We start from the raw sequence: 22,269 nt of genomic DNA, 5'->3' as shown, positions 1-22,269 counted from the left end.
ATACAGATATACAAAAATACACTAACCTGGTGAGCCAAGGCCTCCTTTCTGTCCTGGGTTCCCTGGTATTCCAGGAGAACCTAATACAGAGCACAGCTGGAGTATAAAAACTGACTGCTCAAAGCATGACATAACAATGACAAAATACTATTCACACACATCTGTTGGAAAAAAGGATGGAAGACACCAAAGGTCAAATGACAGCTTTAGTTCAGTTCAGTGTTTATGTCTTTTTTGACCAGCAGGGAGCACTAAAACCACACAGATTGTAAAGGAACATGTGGAAAGCGATTGGCTCTATTCTGGTCACTGAGATCTGCTGCTGGGTTCAAAATCAAAGATGTAAATTAGCCAATTTTCACCCCTTTTAACTGGGGAGAGGATCTCAGAGATTTTGGGTGCCTCACAGATGTTTGGTATTCTTCTGGATTCTAGCTAGGAAGAGCTGTGCAGGTAAAACCTCACTCCTCTGCCTTCCCATGCTGGTTGATAATGGTTTGAATCCTGTTCGGAGAGGTCCCGTTAACTACGTAGGGAACGTAGGACCCGTTACATTGGTGCTGTGACCCGGAGTGGAGTGACGTTCAGGGCGGTGTGTGTACTGGAGCCCAGCTAGTAAGAGCTGTGCAGGTGAAACTTCAAGGGGCTTTGGCTTTAAGTGCCCTAGTTGACGAATCCCGTTCGGAGTGGTGCGAGTAGGAACAGTTATATTAGCATAGTCTGCTAACATCCCTCAAAAAACAGCTAGATTTTAGATGAATTGTTCAAATAAGTTGGTTTACTGAATTTTAAACGCTTTGAATTGTTCAAGCTTGATGCCTCCCGGTGATAGTTGTAGCCAAGCTTTGGGCAAATAAGTCATGATTATCTCCCTTATTAACTATTGCCTAAATATTTCAATCTACTAATGTTAAATTAGAGTGAGAGGGTGACTGAGTGACAATATTTTCAAGGCATTGCCACAGTACACAGTTACCTTGTAACCCAGGTGTTCCAGGTGTTCCAGGTGTTCCAGGTGGACCAGGTGGACAAACCATGACTATGAAATATAAAGGAAAATGATAACCTTAATTCTGTGAGACACACCTATGGTGTCTCCAGACAAAATGCTTTAAAGTGGTCATGAAATGGAAAATCTAAATTTTCTTGATATTTCCACATAAACAATAAAATCATACTGAAACTTTCACACCTTATATATTACTCAAATATGTGTTTTTGTTTTCCACCCTTATGAAACGGCAAGATTTGAAATCTCCCCATTCTTGATGTAACGATTTTCTAAAATACTGCTGCTATTATAATAAATGCTGCTATTGAGGTGATACAGGTGAGGTTAGGACAGGTTTGGTAGTATGGGTAGGGTTAAGGGTGTGATATAAAACAGTTAATATCGTTGTTATAGGTAATGTGTCTTTAGTCCATTAGGTGGCGACCGAGTGTTTGCTAGGAGTTAAGTTGCAGACATCCAAAGGAGACGTGAGTCTGTAGTTTTCCTAAGAGTAGTCACATTGTGTGTTTGCATGTAACTTACAGTCAAAGCTTAATGTTAAAAAAGCTCAGACTTTGAGAAACTAAGTTGCTTTATTGGAACATTACATGTTGTCAGAAGTGAAGCGCTGTTAACACCATGGCAAAGTTTCAGCCCACGGACAGTTTTGATTTTGGTTACCCCGAACGATGGCCAGAATGGCGTCAGAGATTTCGCCGCTACAGGATCGCCACTACACTTGATAAGGAAGAGGCTGAAGTACAGCTCTGTACACTGCTTTATTCATTGGGAAAAGAAGCTGAACAAGTGTATCTCACATTTACGTTTGGGGAGGAAGAACAAGAGGACTATGAAACTGTGATAAGGAAGCTCGATGACTACTTTGTACCCAAAGTTAATGTTATTACACGAGGGCTCAACAGCCAGGTGAAATGGCCGAAGAGTATATTCGTAGCCTCCAGGAACTAGCAAACACGTGTGACTTTGGTGCTGCTAAAGATGAAAATATTCGTGACAGGCTTGTGATCGGGATTCAAGGCCAAAAGCTGTCAGAAAAGCTCTAATTAATACCCGAATTGACACTCAGAAATGCCGTAGAGCTCGTGAGGCAGTCTGAACAAGTCCGTGGACACGTTAATAAACAGGCTGCCAGAGTCAGTGCTCAAATCAGCGAGGTGGCCGGCGCGAGACGAAAATTCCACCAAAGTGAAAGAGGCAGACAGCACCGTGGCTCAAAACGAAACCAAAATGAGCATGTTTCTGACTGGAGATGTAAAAGATGTGGCAGAAATCATGGAAAAGGTGAAATTTGTCCAGCAAAAAGTGCTGAGTGTCGCAAATGCAGAAAAAAGGGTCATTTCGCTGCAGTTTGTAGAACCAAAGAAGTCCATGATGTCAGCAGACCACAAGAGGGCAGCAATGTAACGCATTTCCTGGGTGAGTTAACTCACATTGATGACAAAAGTGGAGCTTGGATTGTCACACTCCCAATTCAGGGCATAGACTTTAAAATTGGCACAGGCGCTGACATAAGTGTCATTTCTGAGAAAACCTTCTCAGTTTTGAAGTGCAAACCAAAACTTAACAAAGTCAATGTGAAACTTGAGAGCCCAGGGGGAACATTGCAATGCAAAGGTCAGTTCAGAGCCAAGACTACCTTTAAAGATGAGCAGTATATTTTTGAAGCATTTGTGGTGACTGGTCCCCATGTAAACAATCTCCTTGGTTGTGATGCAGCAAGTAAAATGGGTTTAGTTAAGAGGCTAGAAAAGCTCCAACCCATTTATTTTTCTGAACTGGGATTAGTGAAGACAAAACCCATTAAAATCTGCCTGAAAGAGGATGCTGTACCATACAGTGTGCACACTGCAAGACGGGTGTCCGTGCCCTTGCTTCCAAAAGTCAAGGCGGAGCTAGAGAGAATGGTACAATGTGGTGTTGTTGAGGAGATCACTGAGCCTACTGAGTGGTGCGCCCCTATGGTGGCCGTTCCAAAGAAGACAGGGCAAATAAGGATTTGTGTGGATCTAAAACAACTAAATAAAGCTGTAAAAAGAGAGAAATTTGTGCTGCCAACAATTGACAACATCCTTCCTAGGCTAGCACATGCCGAAGTTTTCTCACTTCTCGATGCAGCTAGTGGCTTCTGGCAGTTTCCACTGGATATGGACTGTGCTAAACTGACAACGTTCATTACTCCTTTTGGAAGATATTTTTTCCGCAGGTTACCGTTCGGTATCACCAGCGCACCCGAAATCTTCCAACGGGAAATGTCGGTAATCCTCAAAGACCTTGAAGGAGTTTCAGTCTTCATGGACGATAGCAACAATCCAGAGGAACACGAGCAGCGACTGCAGAAGGCTCTGGAAGCCATTGACCGGGCTGGTCTCAAGCTGAACACAGAAAAGTGCCTGTTACGTCAGAGTCAACTCAAGTACCTGGGACATGTCATAGACAAAGAGGCTAAAAAATCGAAGCTATCACTCACCTTGAAAAGTCAAAGAACGTCTCAGACCTACAGAGATTGCTAGGAATGATTCATTACCTGGGCAGGTATGTTCCTCATCTCTCAGAGGTTATTCGACCTCTCAACGAGCTGCTGAAACGTGATGTAGTATGGTACTGGGGTGCTGTACAAGAGGAGGCCTTTGAAAATGTGTAAAGCCTAATCACAAAAGCCCCTGTGCTAGCATTCTATGATGTTACAAAGCCCACAGTCGTCAGTGCAGATGCGAGCAGCTTCGGTCTAGGAGCTGTTTTGCTGCAGGACCATGATGGACAGCTGAAACCAGTGGCTTACTGTTCCAGGGTGCTGACCGATACTGAAAATGGTACGCCTAGATCGAAAAAGAGTGTCGCCAGTGGTCGCTGATACACTTTCACGACACCCTCAGCCAACCATTTCATCAGTGGTCTCTGAATTAGTCCAAGAAGTGGAAGCCTATGAGAATGCAGTCAGTGGTGCATGGCCAATTTCTCCCACAAAACTGGAATATGTGAAAAGAGAGACAGAGATGGATTCTGAGCTACAAAAGGTGAGGCAGTATGTGACTGATGGCTGGCCCAGGTATGCAGCTAATGTCCCTCAAGCCTTGAAATCATACTACAGTGCACGCCATCATTTGTCAATTTTCCAGGATCTACTGCTTTATGATGACAGGATCATAATTCCCCAAAATATGAGGTCTGACATACTGCAAAGATTGCACAGCGGTCACCAAGGCTTTGTGAAATGTAGAGAGAGAGCCCGATGTAGTGTGTGGTGGCCAGGCTTGTCAGGAAATCCAGCAGCTAGTTAACAGCTTGAATCAAGACCTACTCAAAGGAAGGAGCCACTTTTAACCACTTCACTGCCAGACCGTCCTTGTTAGAGAATCGGTGCTGATATCTGCGAGGTGAATAAGCAATATTACTTGGTAGTCGTGGACTATTTTTCAAGATATATTGACATTGCTCACCTTCAGAACTTGTCAGGTAAAACAACACGTGTTTGCTTAAAGAACATGTTTGCACGATGGGGCTGTCCCAATGTTCTCTTTACTGACAACGACCCACAGTTTAGTGGAAGTGCTTTCAAAGACTTCGCTAGAGATTATGATTTTCAGCACATTACTTCAAGCCCTTATTATGCCCAGTCAAATGGAGAAGCTGAAAGGGCTGCGCAAACAGCTAAAATGATCCTGAAACAGTCTGACCCATTCACAGCTTTGATGAGCTACAGAGCCACACCCATTCAAGCTAAAGGCGTAAGTCCAGCACAGCTGATGATGGGAAGAGAAATAAGAACTACAGTTCCCACATTGGCGTCTCATTACCAGAGATTCTACCTGGAACTTCTGTTGCAGTCAAGCTGGATGCTGAAAGAGGTTGGATAAGATCCGGGACTATTCTCAGAAAGTGCAAATCACCACGGTCTTACCTCATCCAATCTGAAACTGGAGTACTTCGACGAAATCGACGACACCTGATGCCTACAGTCAGTAACACTGAACCAGTATCTACTTCAGTTCAACAAACTTAGAGGAAAAATGAAGTTCATGGTCAAAATCAACTTGCAACTGAGCCTGATAACGTCCCAGACAGTACAGAGCAGTATGAACAACCAGGAACTGACCTACCTGAGTCTGATTCCAGTCACACTACAGTTAGTTCACCAAAAAGAGTGCAAACAAGGTCTGGACGAATTGTCACTACTCCTAAGAGATTCAAGGACTTTGCAAGATAAAGAAAGACATTCATGAAAAAAAAAAGTAAAACAAATGTTGTTTTCTGACTATTGTATTTCACAGTTCAATGTTACAATTGTTAAGTAACTCGTAAGGAAGGGTGATGTGATATAAAACAGTTTATATCGTTGTTATAGGTAATATGTCTTTAGTCCATTAGGTGGCGACCGAGTGTTTGCTAGGAGTTAAGTTGCAGACATCCAAAGGAGACGCGAGTCTGCAGTTTTCCTAAGAGTAGTCACATTGTGTGTTTGCATGTAACTTACAGTCAAAGCTTAATGTTAATAAAGCTCAGACTTTGAGAAACTAAGTTGCTTTATTGGAACATTAAAAAGGGTAGGTTAAGGGGTAAGAGAAGGTCAACAGAGTCATTATAGATGTACAGAAATTAATAACAGCTGTAATTACATGCGGGTATGTTTTAAACATAAGTACAGTGTAAAAGCATGTATCGGTATGTACACAATAAGTGCATTGTATCAAATTATTAATTTAAATGTTAGTACATACTGTAGTTGTTAAAGACAGTAAATATAAAGTATAGATCTGAAAATGCATTTCATGACCCCTTTAACGATTGAAATCATGGCAGATTCTCAAAATAGTACCTGGTCAACCAATAGGATTTCTCTTGTGTGTATCAAAGACAAAGATGTGTACCTCTTTGTGCACTAATGTTGAGTTGGTTGAGTTGAGTCCTCAGTTTTTCTAGAGTCCCATTGTTCCCACACAGATCGGACAGACACTCCTGTTCACACACACGCACACACACACACTGTTGTATTACAAATTTATTAAATGTTTAATTTAGGTTTCCACTGCACTAGTATATAAACTGAGAAAGTTTAGTAGACTGATTACAGATGATTATTTGAGTTCTAGAGACTCTGGCCAGTCCAGTTTACTCTATTGTAAGTTAAGGTTAAGATGACTCTCACACGAATGATTCTGCTCAGCAAAGTTGCAATTCCTGTTTCACCTTTTGTCTTTAATGGCTCGAGCCCCTGGCCCAGACGTTGAATCGTTAGGTTGATTGGATTAGCTGTAGGAGAGACTTTCACCCTTTGTCTTTAAAGTGTAAATTGCAGGTTACATTTTTCACGAAGATAATGCAATGTGTTTATTAAACATAAAGATAAGAACCGCCCACCATTGTTTTTTTTACCAAAATGCTGATATAATATGAAAAGTTGACACTTTTAACAGTGGTTTTAACCGCTCCCGCTCCCTTCCACTAGATGGGGCGTGACGTCATAAGAGGAACTCACTAGTAGAGTTACCGTACGCTAGCAGCTATAGATGCCTTACATAACTTCAGAAAAGTTGGTTGTATGTTTCATTTGATAAAAAAAATTATGGATAAAATAACTCAATTGTAAACATACTCGTGTGTGCTGACTTCAAGGGGACTGTGATCCTGCCTGAAATGAGAATAAGCTATTCGCAAAACAAACGGGTTCAGGCACGTTAGATCAGCCGGTCGCAGGTCGAGCTGTTCCACTAAACTCCAAAACGCGTTCACCTCACGGCAGCACATACTCTCCACTGCTAATTCAACTGGGTGGCATAGCCCACACAAACACAGTGATGGGGACATCGATCTCTCTTTTTCTTTTCTGACAATAAACATCGCTAATTAAATCGTGAGAAATTGATAACGCGTGGATTGAGGAAGGGTATTACATGACGTTTGAGGCGTCGATGAGACTAGCGATTGATGCCTGTGCAGTGTGTGCATCTCTAACGTTACAGCTCTGATTTAGACTGACACCATGTAAGTAAATAATGTCTTCAGTCGTTGTCCCTCCTTGCTATTCTACATGATGGCAATAATTTGAAAAGACTTGCTTGTTCCATTATATTATCCGGGTTAAGTTTGCACCAGGCTAGACTAGCTCTAATGTAGCTAACGTTACTCACCAGGACACCTGGCCAACCCTCCACTCATTCTCCTCACACCAAGCATTAATAACTCTTTGAGTGCCATGGCTCCCCTCTCTCACGCCTGACCGGTTAAAAATTGTAGGGCTGTGGTCTATAAAGAATTTGATGGTTTCCCACATCCTCAGTCGTTCTCCAAATAGCCATAATACAGTAAGAATCTAGCAGAGTATGGGTTGCGAGTTCCTCTTGTGACGTCATCACCCAGTAACTGAAAAAACACGCTACCTTTGAAGAAACCCCAATAAATGTTATTTTAATGCATTTTAAGACAGAAATAATTAAATATATACATATAGAGCACTTTAATTTACACATTAATTGGCTGTGGTGGTTAACCTGCAACTTACACTTTAATGGCTCTGGGATGGCTCTTGGAACCGGAGTTCTGGCCAGTATCAGCATTTGAATAGTTACTCTGATTCAGTTGTGACTGGTAGCGATCTCAGAGTAGGGTGTGTTCCTACATCATTTGCTTGCTTTGTTCAGAGTCTCCACCTCTATGTAATCCCTCCCCTTTGGAATGGATATAACCTACAATTAGTGCTGCACGATTAATCGTATGGCAATCGCGATCGCGATGTCAAGCCTACACGATTATATGACGCAAAATGCTGCGATTTTATATTAAATAAACAAATTAGCGCTGTTAACGGAATTAACGCAGCATCTGTTAATTTTTGGCATCCTTTGGCTATAGTGTTACATGATCCCGCTCTTATTCATGCAAATGCTTTTAAACCATTCATGCGCGATAAGACAAAAAAGAACGCTGTCAGTGAACGTCCTCCTGACACACACACACACACACACACACACGACCCACAGATAGACGCGCGCCAGTATCAAGTTCTCTTTCGCGGTAGAACGAACAACACACATGTAGGCCTATGCCAAAATGAACGCGCTGCCTGTGAATGTCCTGACTGTGACACACAGAAAGACTCGCGCTAATATCGTGCGTGCACACAAAACAGCATGCCAGAATACAGTTCTCTTTCGAGCTTGAACGAACAATAACACACACAATTATGCCAAAATGTCTTTTTGTCGCGTATCTTCATAACATAAGAGTAGTCTTATGATGAACGTGAAGAGTTGTGACTCGTGAGAGAATGAGGCGCGAGTGAGATCCGCGTCTCTGACAGCAGCGGCTGGTCTTAAAGGGACAGTACACAGTAGCCACTAATGTCGCTAAAGTTAATCAAAGAACAAAGGGAACAGAGAAAAACACTCACTGCTCTTGACTAAATAACTTTTTTCTTTAGGCAGATTATCACTAATCTGTGTGTGCATTTATTTTCTTTGAGAACCAAGCAAGTTGACTCATGAAACCATTTGTTTATTATATCGCATATCGCAATCGCAATATTGACCTCTATTATCGCAATATGACATTTTCCCCAAATCGTGCAGCCCTACCTACAATGTATAATGTTTTAGTTAGATTGTTGGAGGACCTGCAGCCACGCACAGAGAGTTCTCAATAAAATAATAACTTCTGTTTGAACGTGATCCCAACGTCTCCTGGTTCTGCTTTGACGAAAGAAAAGTTTCCAACAACACACACACACACACACACACACACACACACACACACACACACACCTTCAGCTCTGACATACTTAAAACAGGCCTAATACGAGTATGTGTTTGTATGGCACAACATGAATGATGGTGTGAAGTCTGTGTATAAACCTCATCAGACTGGAGTTCCTCTGATCTGGATTCAGCTGATGTACAGTGAGTACAAGCCTCCAGAGTGAAGACTGCATACAATACACATCATACAAAACAGATTAAATCATGGAACAACAGAAACAAGGTGATAGCTTACATGATGCCGTGAAATATTCATGTTCACAAAAAGTGTTGGACACACACTTACTGTAAGGTGCAATCACATTAGATAAAAATGGTCAGTTATTGTTAATAGTAGAGCGATGTATAAAGCTCAGCTCACACAGAATTCACTTTCAAACCAAGCAGCTTTCTATTGGTCAGTGTGGTGAATTCAAGTGACCATCTTGAAAATCAGTGAAATCTGCGTACGGGAATTTTTTGCACCCGATCGCACGGATTCCTGTTAGAATGAGTTTTGCCCATGAAATTTTGTCAAGCAATGGTGAATGTGACTGCACCTTAAGACTACAACTAAAAATATACAAATTTCATTGCATTATACAACAAAATATCGGTGACATCAGTATAGGAATATAGCTTTTCTCTTCAATACATTTCCTTTTCTTCATCATTTTTGCTCAATAAGTTTCAATCAGCTGGTGTTTTGGTGATTATTAGTGGAATTTTTAAACCAGAGTCATCTCAGAGAAACCACAGGTGTAGAAATCACTTTAACTATCACCATGATCCATTGACATCTGACAGCAACAAAAGGTCACAATGCTTCTTCATTTTAAGTTTATTTATAATGTAATTATTTAAACCCTAAAACTTGCTTGGTTTAAAATCAATGCCACTTGGTTTGACATTTTGTTTATAATGCAAGGACATTTATAAAGTTATACTTTTTAAATGTGAATTTATTTCAGTTCCATCTTACCTTTATAGGCCAGCACAGAATTCAGTGCAATCAGCAGCAGGAGAAACACTATGAGAACAGGAAGACAGTGACATTTCTTTGCTGGTTTCCTTGGTGTTAGCTCTGTAACAAACAATGCAGAACTCTTGATTAAACTACAGAAAACTGATTTCACAAGTCCATTATAAGTGATATGATATGATATGAGGGATTAGCACTATTTTAAGTTACAATACATAGCTTTCCATGACCAACAACAGTCAATCAATATTATGAAATATCAGAGCACTGAATGTCATGATTGATCAGAATAAAACATTCCAGAAACACACAAATATTCTGAAGCATTTTTGAATGTGAACAGTGTCAGTCTGCCCGAGACTCACCGCTTTGCTGGAAGTCGTAGCGCTCGGCCTCAAAGACCGAGAGAGGGTTTGCCTGGCTGAATACAGAGGCAATGGTGTCCACTTCTGTCTCCATCAGTCACTCCACCACACACTGACCTCGCACAGCCTGAGTGACAGTTTAAAAAAAAAAACCAATGAAAAAAAAAAAAAAAACCTATGCTGGCTCATCGAAACATACGTCATCTGACAAAAGAGATGCAGTGGAAATTGTTCCAATGAGTTTGTCAAGAAAAAGGAAGTTGTGTTGTGCTGTGTTGTGTTGTGTTGTGCTGTGTTGGCTACAGTAGCAAGTTAAGCATAAACTGCTTTTGCTGAAGACTGGAGTAATGATGCAGAAAATTCAGCTTTGATCAGTTTACAATATATTCACATAGAAAACAGCTGTTTTAAATTGAACAAATTATATACAGTGATCACATTATTACTACTAATATTGCTACTACTACTACTACTATTATAATATAATAGTGAATTTTAGCTATCATCTGGGGTCAGGTTTAGCCCCAGAAGTCAGATAAATTTGACAAAATGTCCCTTAGGGTACATTTGGGAATATCCTAAATTAGATTTGTTTTTTTTTTTGCTTTTTTTTTTTTTTGTTTTGGAAAGTTAAAGCTATGGTGAGTCAGTAGTACTTACAATTGGACATACAAACAATAATATAGATTATATACACAAACAGTTCTCACCTCATTACAGAATAAAGCAATAAGCCCTGCAAAGCCGTGATGGACAGTGGATTAAGAACAGCTAAGGGGCGTTGTTAGGCATGACGCGGAGAGGAGTTTCCGACAGTAAGGCTTTAGATGATGCCATACACAGTGCTTCTAATCAGAGCACATTCCACATGGCCTCATAAGTCATAGAAATAGCTTCCACAATCTTACAGTTAGTTTGGTAGCCGGGCAGACCTTCTCAGGGGGCCCGAAGCATACCAGCAACCGATCAGTTTTTCTCCACTGATAGGTCGTCTGGACATAAACCTCAGCGGCCCTAACAGGGCAGTAGCTTGAAAGTCTCCTACTCTTTTGAGTGACGTGATCACCAGCAAGAATGCCTTATTTAGAACGATGCATTTGTAAGATGGAGAGTCCAAGGGCTTCTAGAACCAGGGGTAGATCCCATGATGGAACTCTAACCTGAGACGTAGGCCTCATCCTCAGGGTACAACAGCACCAAGGTGGGGACAACATAGCCACAAGCTATGGCTGCCGCAGACACCTTAAAGTGTAAGTTGCAGGTTAACCACCACAGCCAATTAATGTGTAAATTAAAGTGCTCTATATATATATATATAATTATTTCTGTCTTAAAATGCGTTAAAATAACATTTATTGGGGTTTCTTCAAAGGTAGCGTGTTTTTTCAGTTACTGGGTGATGACGTCACAAGAGGAACTCGCAACCCATACTCTGCTAGATTCTTACTGTATTATGGCTGTTTGGAGAACGACTGAGGATGTGGGAAACCATCAAATTCTTTATGGACCACAGCTCTACAATTTTTAACCGGTCAGGCGTGAGAGAGGGGAGCCATGGCACTCAAAGAGTTATTAATGCTTGGTGTGAGGAGAATTAGTGGAGGGCTGGCCAGGTGTCCTGGTGAGTAACGTTAGCTACGTTAGAGCTAGTCTAGCCTGGTGCAAACTTAACCCGGATAATATAACGGAACAAGCAAGTCTTTTCAAAATATTGCCGTCATGTAGAATAGCAAGGAGGGACAACGACTGAAGACATTATATACTTACAGTAAGTCAGTCCAAATCAGAGCTGTAACGTTAGAGATGCACACACTGCACAGGCACCAATCGCTAGTCTCATCGACGCCTCAAACGTCATGTAATACCCTTCCTCAATCCACGCGTTATCAATTTCTCACGATTTAATTAGCGATGTTGATTGTCAGAAAAGAAAAAGAGAGATCGATGTCCCCATCACTGTGTTTGTGTGGGCTATGCCACCCAGTTGAATCAGCAGTGGAGAGTGTGTGCTGCCGTGAGGTGAACGCGTTTTGGAGTTTAGTGGAACAGCTCGACCTGCAACCGGCTGATCTGACGTGCCTGAACGCGGTGCCTGAACCCGTTTGTTTTGCGAATAGCTTATTCTCATTTCAGGCAGGATCACGGTCCCCTTGAAGTCAGCACACACGAGTATGTTTACAATGGAGTTATTTTATCCATAATTTTTTTTATCAAATAAAACATACAACCAACTTTTCTGAAGTTATGTAAGGCGAATAGCTGCTAGCGTACGGTAACTCTACTAGTGAGTTCCTCTTATGACGTCACGCCCCATCTAGTGGAAGGGAGCGGGAGTGGTTAAAACCACTGTTAAAAGTGCCAACTTTTCATATTATATCAGCATTTTGGTATAAAAAACAATGGTGGGCGGTTTTTATCTTTATGTTTAATAAACACATTGCATTACTTCGTGAAAAATTTAACCTGCAACTTACACTTTAAGTGTGAATGGGGAAAGAGAGAGAGAACGGGGCTACAAGAAGAAGACAGGAGCAGAGTGATCGGGGGAAATGTGTACAGCCGAAGCCTCGGCCATAACGTCCAGCCCCAACAGAGCTGGATGTGTGACGGAGAACCAGAGGGGACAATGAGAAGTCTCTAGAGATGCAAAGAGGTCCATGTCCACCTGGCCAAACTTTCTCCAAATCAGCTGCACTGACTCAGGGTACAGTATACATGCTTCCCAAGGATCCACTGCCTAACGGTGCATGGAGTGCAGCTATGGCCGCCACATACACCTTAAGTGTGAATGGGGAAAGAGAAAGAGAACAGGGCTACAAGGAGAAGACAGAACGCGTCCATGTCGGCAGGCCAAACTTTCTCCAAATCACTCGGGGTACAGTATACATTCCTGCCTCGACAGGATATCTGCTCCCAAAGTCAGGCGCCCAGAGATGTAGACTGCTCTCAGGGACACTCATCTCAGTTTCCCCTGGGAGCACTGGAGGATCTGATGCCGCCAGTCTGCACAGAGAGCGCGACCTCGGGCCCCCTGGTGGTTTATGTATTGCCGCTTTTCCACTGCGTGGTAAGACTTGGCTCAGCACGGCTTGGCTCGGCTTGCTTTACTTTGGCTCGGTTTGCTTTTCCACTGCAGTTTAGTACTGCTTCAAAGTGGGTGGGATTATAGATTGATCGTGAAAGTTGCGTCGCTATCTCATCTACTGACAACAATACAGCCATTTCTATTTTCAAGTTGCGTGCGATTGTCGTTTAAAGCAAGTATAGTTTAAAAAAGTCATACGAAGAAATGATACTGGGGTGGCTGTTGCTGACTATTTAAATCTAGCGACTAATCTGTGATCTACAGTGTTTACATGTCACTATTTAGTATCGGTACAGGTCGCTTGGAACCTCAACTGAGGTGGTACTAAAAGAAAAGTACTAGGTACTGTACACAGTGGAAAACCCCCCAAAAGTGAGCCGTACCGAGCCGTACCATGCAGTGGAAAACTGAAAACAATGTATAACTGTTCTTTAATTTTCATTTGTTAGTATTCTACAGACAATTTATTGTACTCCTGTTACCTTTTTTTCTGAAGGTGTTACAGTTTTTAATGACTGCTTTATACTTCTGATTATATTTGTTGAGTAATGTCTGATGAGTTTTTATGTGCCATGAACAATTAATTATCTTGACTCACACCAGACTGCTGCAAAGAGTAATTCTCTTTGTAAAAGAATGCTATAAATAAATAAATATAAATTTCATCTAATCTGTAAATATAAAAAATGTAATATCTGTAAAATATGCATATCTAAGCCAGTTTCTTTAAGATATTTTGTTTTTGTCCACCATAGGATCAAAACTGCTTTGTCATTGGGCAATACCCTGGGGATCCTTTTAATAAGGTACAATTTTGTGCTTTAATTGCAGTATGCACAATTGTTACGTGGTGTACAAAATTGCCCCTTAAATGGTACAAAGTTATAAGGTACAATAAGGTACCCTTCAGAGAACCACCCACTGGGGCTAACCCACTGACGGCCACTCAGTTTTGTACTTTCTTTCTGACAGTGTAGAGAGTCCATCAGCTCCAGTTTGGTCCAGCCTCTTATGTAGACTTCAGATGACACCAACACCTATACATCTTAATAATTTATTAACATCGTGTATTCATTACTTCAATGAGCTCATTGTTTCTTCCTTAAATTAATATATTGTTTAAATTAATGCATTGTTAGTTAACTGTATGATTTGTATATGTACATTTCTGAAATACATAACTTGGACACAGTCACCACTGATAACAGATAATTCTAAATTGTAATGTAGACACAACGTAGACACGCTGCTGAATGAGTGTGGTTGTTGATATGATTTATGAGGTATAAAGGAATTATTTGTATAATGACATGGGTATTACACTGGTATTACAACATAAACATGGTTAAAAACATTATTACAAGCTTACCGTTTTTTTTTATTTTTATTAATGTCTTTGTAACACTTTACAATAATGTTTCATTAGTTAACATGAACTAATAATGAACTGCATGTATACATTATTTATTATTTTTTGTTAATGTTAAAGGAACCGTATGTAAGAAATGTATTTCAATTTATCATAAAATGGCCCTGATATGTCACTAGACATTAAGAAATCATGTTCATTTCAAATACTTATATCACTGACAACAGTAGTCCGGCCAGGATATTGTCATTTAAAAGTGAAGTTGCAGCCCTCAACTGATGTTGATGTTGTCATGTTTTGTTTTGGCCTGATGCGCCGCCCTCCACCTATCTACCAATCACGAAGTCAGCAGTAGGGACCACTACAAAGAACCCCAGCCTGTACTCAGCTCAAGAGGGAGGTAACAGGCCTGGCGACCGGCGATCCGCCTCCCCTGACGCCGGGGGGTGACGGAGGAACTCACGAGGTTAGCCGTTTGTTGGGTAACCAACGGAGCAGGAAACGCACGTATCTGGCCCCTGGGGCGAGAATGGCGTAGTAAGCCGACACTAACCTAATTCTTCGCGCTACTGGCCGAAATGAGTACACGGGAGGAAACAGGTTCTACACTAAGGCTATAAAACCTAGCGAACGTGTTAGGTGTCGCCCAGCCCGCAGCTCTACAAATATCTGTCAGTGAGGCGCCTTGAGCCAAAGCCCAGGAGGAGGCAACACTCCTAGTAGAGTGTGCCCTCAACCTAGGTGGACAAGGCATGTCCTGGGAATCATAAGCTCGGACGATAGCATCCACTAGCCAGTGGGCTAACCTCTGCTTGGAGACAGCCTTCAAAAAAACACGTGTCTCTGTAGGCAGCCTAGGCTCTGAGATCTGCACACAAAAACAAATAGTTTCACCAACCACTCAACCAAAATAAATAGTGTTCCAACCAATCACAGACAGGGGTGGGTGTTGTGAGGTTTTGCGGCTGCCTATGACGGCTGCACGCGAAAACCTCACAACACCCGTCCCTGTCGCGCGTGGCAAGCGCGCTCATAATGTAAGAGACGCCAGCGCGACCAAAACATTGCTATGCCGAAAACTGTCAAAAAATCATCTGGTATCATGGTTTAGTTGAATTTTAAAACACTGTTTTTTCTTTTTTTCTTAAAAATTATCTTGTTTAATCGTGTATTCAGTCCATATTTATCAGGTTGATATTTGTAGAAATAAGCAAAATACATTTACGTATAAAGCAAAATGAACCAGTTAATGGCCTTGTGTCAGAACACAACAGGTATGAAGATATGTTTGGTTACTTTTAATTCTAACTTTAAAGCTAGATTATCCTTTGAAAAGTGTAATACAGTATTAGATTTTTACACATGCAGTGTTTTCGCCAACTGACCTACCCCTGAAGTTATGACTTCTGAAGGCCTCTCATGTGCAGATTCGCTCGGTTGAAAAAATAGTATTTTATTAGCTAAAATCATTGTCTTTATTCATAAATATGTCCTCATGGGTGTACAATGACCTCTGCCAATGATCTGACTTATCCTTGTAAGCGAAACATTTCTTATCTTTATTTACATGGGGCGGGTAAGTCCATGGAAGCTTCCATGTCGTTCCGCCATCTTGAAAAACTATAATGGCAGAGAGGGACAAAAAGCACTAGCCTACCTCAACACGTGTTCGTTCAGAGCCGGCTGCCTGAGACCAGCTAAAGTGGACAAGGAGATCAGTGAGATGCGCTTGTCACTGCCCAGGCAAATTTGAAAATTTGAAAATTTGAAAATATCGGGATGTAAATAAATATCGGGATAGCTTTTCCCAGGTGGAAAGAGCTAATGAAGGAGAAAGACTTTGAAAGGGAAGTTGCCTGCTTTCTTCTCGACAGGTAAGTCAAAATGACGGTCTAAATGACAAGCTTTTTTCATAGCTTGGTTGTGTAAATCATTATATAGGCAGCATAGCAGTAGAACATGTATAGTTAAACTCGATGATGTGCTATTGGAAGACATGTTGTCATAGCTTCTTGGCACATAACGGCTACCGCAGTTGCAACACGCATTTGAAAAGCGAAGCGCTAGAGAGCACTATTCGTTAAAATGCAAAATACAATTTCACCGCTAGATGGGAGAAATTCTTTTGGGAGAACTAACTTGTTGGGTCTTTAACAAAAAAGTCTCCAAAATCAAGGAGGTCAAAGGGCATGCTTCCTGCTATAGTATCATCAGCTCTCCCCAAAGTCTATTCATGCGGCCACCAGACAGATTTTAAACACCGGATTTAAACTTGTACATATATTTTGAGTAGATAACCGATAGTACATTCTCAGTAAAGGGTTTCACCCCGTGTATTTTCCACACTGATTAATGATAGTTTGGGAGATACAAGTTAAAATGATCTTATACGTGTAATAGATCATAGCTACCAGTAAGATCATGATTTGAATTAAGACGAGTAAAATTAAATATTCGCCAACTTGACTTATGCTGCGCCATGGACCACAGAGGCACATCGCGTCTCTGAAATTGTGTGGTGATTTTTCCAAATGATACAAACTTAGTCTAAATAAGGGCAATGTGGAGTCCTCGGATTTCTTAAGAACAAAACATTGTGACAAACGTTGACAACATGTTGTATGGTCAAAAGATCTAAGATCTAAGACGACTAAGTACAGTTTTTCAACAATCTAAAGTTTTTGAGCAGATGCTGTTTAGTAAAAATAACACCTTAGGTTAAATTTAAAGGTGCTGTATGTAGGATCCAGCGGCCTCTAGCGGTGATGTTTCAGATTGCAACAACAGCGCTCATGCTCGTGAAAAGCAATAAAGTTACAACTGTAGTCTTTCACATCAGATAACGTTAGCAAATGGTCGGCGTTAGCTGGCGAACTAATGATGTCTAACTTGAGCCAACTAAAGCACAAAATCACAATATATTTTACATGCTTTGAAGTATTGTTAGCTTACCTGTCCAAATGGATGAAAGCCAACTCAGGGTCTGTTTTTATACCTAAAGCAAAGCGGAGGTCTCTCCATAATTCAAACGCTCTGCCAATGTTGATCCGTGTTTTCGTCCTGAGTCGATCCGATTGACGTTTGGCCTGACGAGCTTCAGCAGATAATTTTTTTTTTTTTTTTGGAGTTTGTGTTGGAGTCTGTGTTGTGCTGGAGGCAGGTCGTTTTTTGGTGTTATCAGACTCCATGTCGTTAGCTGCAGTGCCGACTGTATATAAAACGGAGCGGCTCGGGAGCGCGCATGCACGTCACATCCGGTGGATTTCGCAGAAAATCCGACCCGGAGACTTCACATAAAAATAGGAATACTGGCCTTCAGAGGTAATAGCAAAACGCGAAAAGTGGATCATTGTAATGTGTGATTACAACCCCTTCACAGACGAGCAATAAAAAAGGATTCATTTTATAAAAAAAGTTACATACAGCACCTTTAAGCAAAATCATTTATATCATACATAAGTCTTCTTAGAAGATAAATATAAGATATGAATGTATTCAAACTTTAAACAATCTTTTAATTTTAAAATATCTAATTTGAACTTTTAAATGAATTTAGTATAAAACTCTGGATGTACTCTGGAACGCAGACTAGCTTTACTGTGAGGGTCTGGAACATTCCTTTCACACTGTAGTTTATCCCTGAAGGGTCTGGGCTGTTACGGTACAAAAATCATCATGGCTATGGAAAGCCATCAAAATTGAAACTCCACACGGACAAAAAAAAAATGCTGATTGAATCTTTTCATATAAGTGAGATTTAAGACGACTAAGTACAGTTTTTGAACAGACATTGTTTAATAAACGTTACACAAAATAATTACAGTAATCTTCTAAAAGATAAATAGAAGATATGAATGTATTCAAACTTTAAAGATTTTATTTAAACAGTCTTTTGTTTTTAAAAGATATAATTTAAACTTTTAAGATTATACTTCTCATAAATAAACTCAGCACCTGATATCCTGATCGCTGAATTTGTGTGACTCTCTGACACACACACACACACACACACACACACACAGACACACACACACACCCCTTTGGCTGGTGCTTTTTGAAAGTTCCGCAGGTCAAACGCTGGTGTAAAGAGAGGCCAGAGGGCCCTGATTTCTAAACATGTAAGATGATTTTTTATTTTCGTGAACCCATTTCATACATTGCGTTGTTTCATGAGCTGTATGTTTTTTTTCTTCAACTCTCTAAACATTTAACTGATTGTTTCATAACCTGTATGTTTTTTTCTTCAACTCTATAAACATTTAACTGATTGCAATTTTTTGTGACTCCATTTTAACTTTAAACTGAAATGCTTGGTTCAGTGGATTTTTTAGTAAGCTATTTTATAATAATCAAACTTTTGTGAGGTAGATTTTCATGTATATTATTTTAAAAGAACTGAATGGCTTTTCAACTTTAGTTAAATTAGCAAGATATTATTTCATATTATTGTATATGATGTTTTTGTGTGAAATATACATTATTTTATAAAATCTCTGTTTCTCACTGTTACCTCAGGAATGTGGAGGGGGGTCATGTCAGAGGGCGCTTGCACAGACACAGACATGCACACACACACACACACACACACACACACACACACACACACAGAGAGACATGCGCATAGACATGCGTTCATAATACATGCGCATAGACATGCGTCTATGTTTTGAGAAGATGCTTTGAGAGACTCATTGCAATTTTATAATCATTCAACTTTTTGTCAGGTTTTAGTAAGCTATTTTATATTATTTATTTTATAATCATTTATACACTTTTAAAGAATGTTTTTCAACTTTAGTTAGTCTGATATATACAACATGATTAGGAAAACCCCTTTCTCACTGTGCTCTGGAGGAGCAGCACGTTTCAGATGTCAGAGGTCAAATATTACACACACACACACACACACACACAGATGCGCGCTCCCGTGCTGGCACACATACACAGAGTGTGAGATAAATTTCCACAGTTTTTTCAACCTTAGTTAAATTAGCACGAGAACAGTATGTTTTTTCAACTTTAGTTTAATTGGCACGATCATTATTTTAAAGGATAGAATGGTTTTGTATGACATTGTTCAATCACAGTGTCTGAACAGCAATTTTCAGATGTCAGAGAGCTCAATGCAAAGGGTGAGGGGAATTCCGTGACATACACAGATGGTCACATCTCCTCTGATGTCTAATCTCCACACACAAACACACACACACACACACACACACACACACACACACACACACACACACACACACACACACACACATTCTTTTAAACTTTTGGTGTGAGGTTTTAGTAAGATCTTTATTTTATAATCATTAATATTATTTTAAAAGAACTGAATGGCTTTTCAACCTTTGTGTGAGATAAACTTCCACAGTTTATCCTTATCAGTTTTCACAGTACAGCCCGGATACGTTCAGGAATATGTAGGGAGGATCGTGTGTGATACCAAATTCAGAAGTCCAGAACTAGCTGTCATATTATTATAACAGTGTCTTCAAAAACACACACTAACTGTCATGTTCAAAAGGCTTCAACTTTCTGTCCAAATCATGATGTATTATTATTATACCAACTTCAAACAATCAGACTTTCTGTCAGATACCATAACGTATTGTTTAATCACAGTGTCTTCAAATAGCTTCAAAAGACTTCAACACTAACTGTCAATATCAAAAGGCATCAAACAATTAAAACTATCTGTCATAGCCATGACATATTGTTATAACACTTTCTGTCCATATCAAAAGGCTTCAAAACCCGAAACGAACTATCAAAACAAATGATCAAGGGCTAGGAGGGGACAACCTGTCAATCAAAAATCAAAACTAACTGTCAACCTGTCAATCAAAAGTCAACACTAACTGTCAAACCCCTTTGATCCCTTTGATCTCCTTTGATCTCATTTGATCCCGTTTGATCTCCCTTTGATCTCCCTTTGTTCTCTTTGATCCCTTTGATCCTATGCCAAAAGGGGCGGGTACCTGTCACCGGAAGGGGCGTGGCACCTGTCAATCAATCATTTTTTGACAGTGTTGGTACCTATTCACTACTAATGTAAATTTACTTTAGGCAATACTTACTATGTTACCAGGCTGCTTATCAGGCTGCCCAATGTCAGGATCCTGTAACAAATTATATTTTCTATTAGTACCACTTCCCTGACTTCTTATCTATTATGAACTTAAAAAAATTTGTCTATTTCCAAAAAATTTACATGATACTTCGAGCCTTCTGGAGCTGCAGCGACACGGTCTCATCATCGTCAGAACTGCACTCCACTGCTGTAGATGTGGCTTCCCTCTGCCATATTCAATACTTGTATTTAGAGATGCACCGATTACAATTTTCTAGGCCGATTCCGATTTCCGATTTTTCACTGAGTTTGACCTGCCGATACCGATTTTAGCCGATTCCGATTCAATTTTTTTCTAACCACTTTACAGCACACACAAATATTTATTTGCCATCTTTTCTTTAACCCTTTCACGCGTAAGTTTAAAATATTCTAACTGACACCCCCACCCCCCGAGTGAGTTTTTTCGCGAACGTTCCCTTTAATGTTTCCATGGCGACGCGTCACACGATACACCGCAGCCACAATAAAACTATGACAGATGTGTCGCTTTTATTTCACTTTTCCTTTTTTATTAAAAATATTCACAAACTTGCTTACCATGTCATCAACTATCCTATCTGATATTCCGATTCTCAAATACGTGTAAGTGAGTGTGTTTGGTCGTTTAAAAACCTTTAATCTTGATCTATAATGAGATGGGCGCCGCAATGTTGTCCTGTCAGTCGGATTTACAGCATGTGAATTCATCAGTTTCTCCGAAATAAATGCAAGAAAGTGGCCGGTGAACTGAGAAGAATAGAGTAAACTTTATAGTTACTTCCCCTATGTTTGTCTGATATGAATAACACACATGTCGGCAAATTATATTTGAATAGATTGTTATTGCTGCTTCCACAGACATCAGTGTGTGTTTTACAAACTCCAAATGTATTGTTTTAATCGTGCTTATGTGTATTTAAATATCTGAAACCTAAAATAAACATTATGAGGTTGAAAACACTGCTTAGTTGTGCCATAACAGCGCTGAACGCGTCCGACTCTGGCTCAGCGCCAGGCAGCCAACGCGCGAAAGCACAGTTTGAATCTGGCAGTTATGCGACGTCACTGAACATCTAAATGTGGCACCGCACCGTACTCTCATGGGCACAGACATACAAATCTCATATATGAGACCATACCGCTCAAAAGGTTAATCATGCGGCGCCCGAGTGCATTTGACCGGCAAAAAATCGGCATATGTCAGACTGACCGGCCGGTCGCCGGTCATGGCCGATCACGTGAAAATCGGCCAATTCCGGTCACCAGCCGATCAATCGGTGCATCTCTACTTGTATTTTTGACAGGACATGCAAAGCCTATGATTTAATAAAGAGTACTTACTGGCGAATCATAGTCTGGTGGCTCCAAAAGTGTAAGGCTGTTACAGTCCACATAACAAAATATATATGGATTTCAATATTTTCCATGTGCAGTAGTATGGCAATAATGTACCTTGTATGTAGAGGCCAGTATCCCTTGCTGGGCCAGAGTCAGTGGCTGTCCCTCCCTGGATCCCTTCAATCACTGGCTTCCCTTTATTTAAGTCCAGGGCCAGCTCCTCTGCTGTGGTGAAGTCTTGGGTTGGAGGGCCACCCCCCGTACCAGATATAT

General features: G+C 40.6%; 1 protein-coding gene across 7 annotated transcripts in view; it reads right to left on the bottom strand.

The window, feature by feature from the left end:
- The window catches only part of marco (macrophage receptor with collagenous structure), a 444,814-nt gene that overhangs the window by 286,999 nt on the left and 135,546 nt on the right, over positions 1 to 22,269 (bottom strand). For 6 of the 7 annotated variants that reach the window (XM_084420564.1, XM_084420565.1, XM_084420559.1 and 3 more), the window contains one exon: positions 27 to 80. In XM_084420564.1, the coding sequence (XP_084276690.1) occupies positions 27 to 80 (54 nt within the window). Of the gene's footprint in view, positions 1 to 26; positions 81 to 976; positions 1,040 to 5,877; positions 5,966 to 8,856; positions 8,928 to 9,721; positions 9,824 to 10,086; positions 10,235 to 22,269 lie in introns of those variants that run through there. The other variant, XM_084420562.1, reaches the window with a different exon arrangement.

This window comes from Rutilus rutilus, assembly GCF_951802725.1.
Source record: "Rutilus rutilus genome assembly, chromosome: 10".
In the NCBI taxonomy this organism is placed as follows: Eukaryota; Metazoa; Chordata; class Actinopteri; order Cypriniformes; family Leuciscidae; genus Rutilus; species Rutilus rutilus.
The sequence above is the reverse complement of the archived record's forward strand: the minus strand, read 5'-3'. Positions and strand labels throughout refer to the sequence as shown.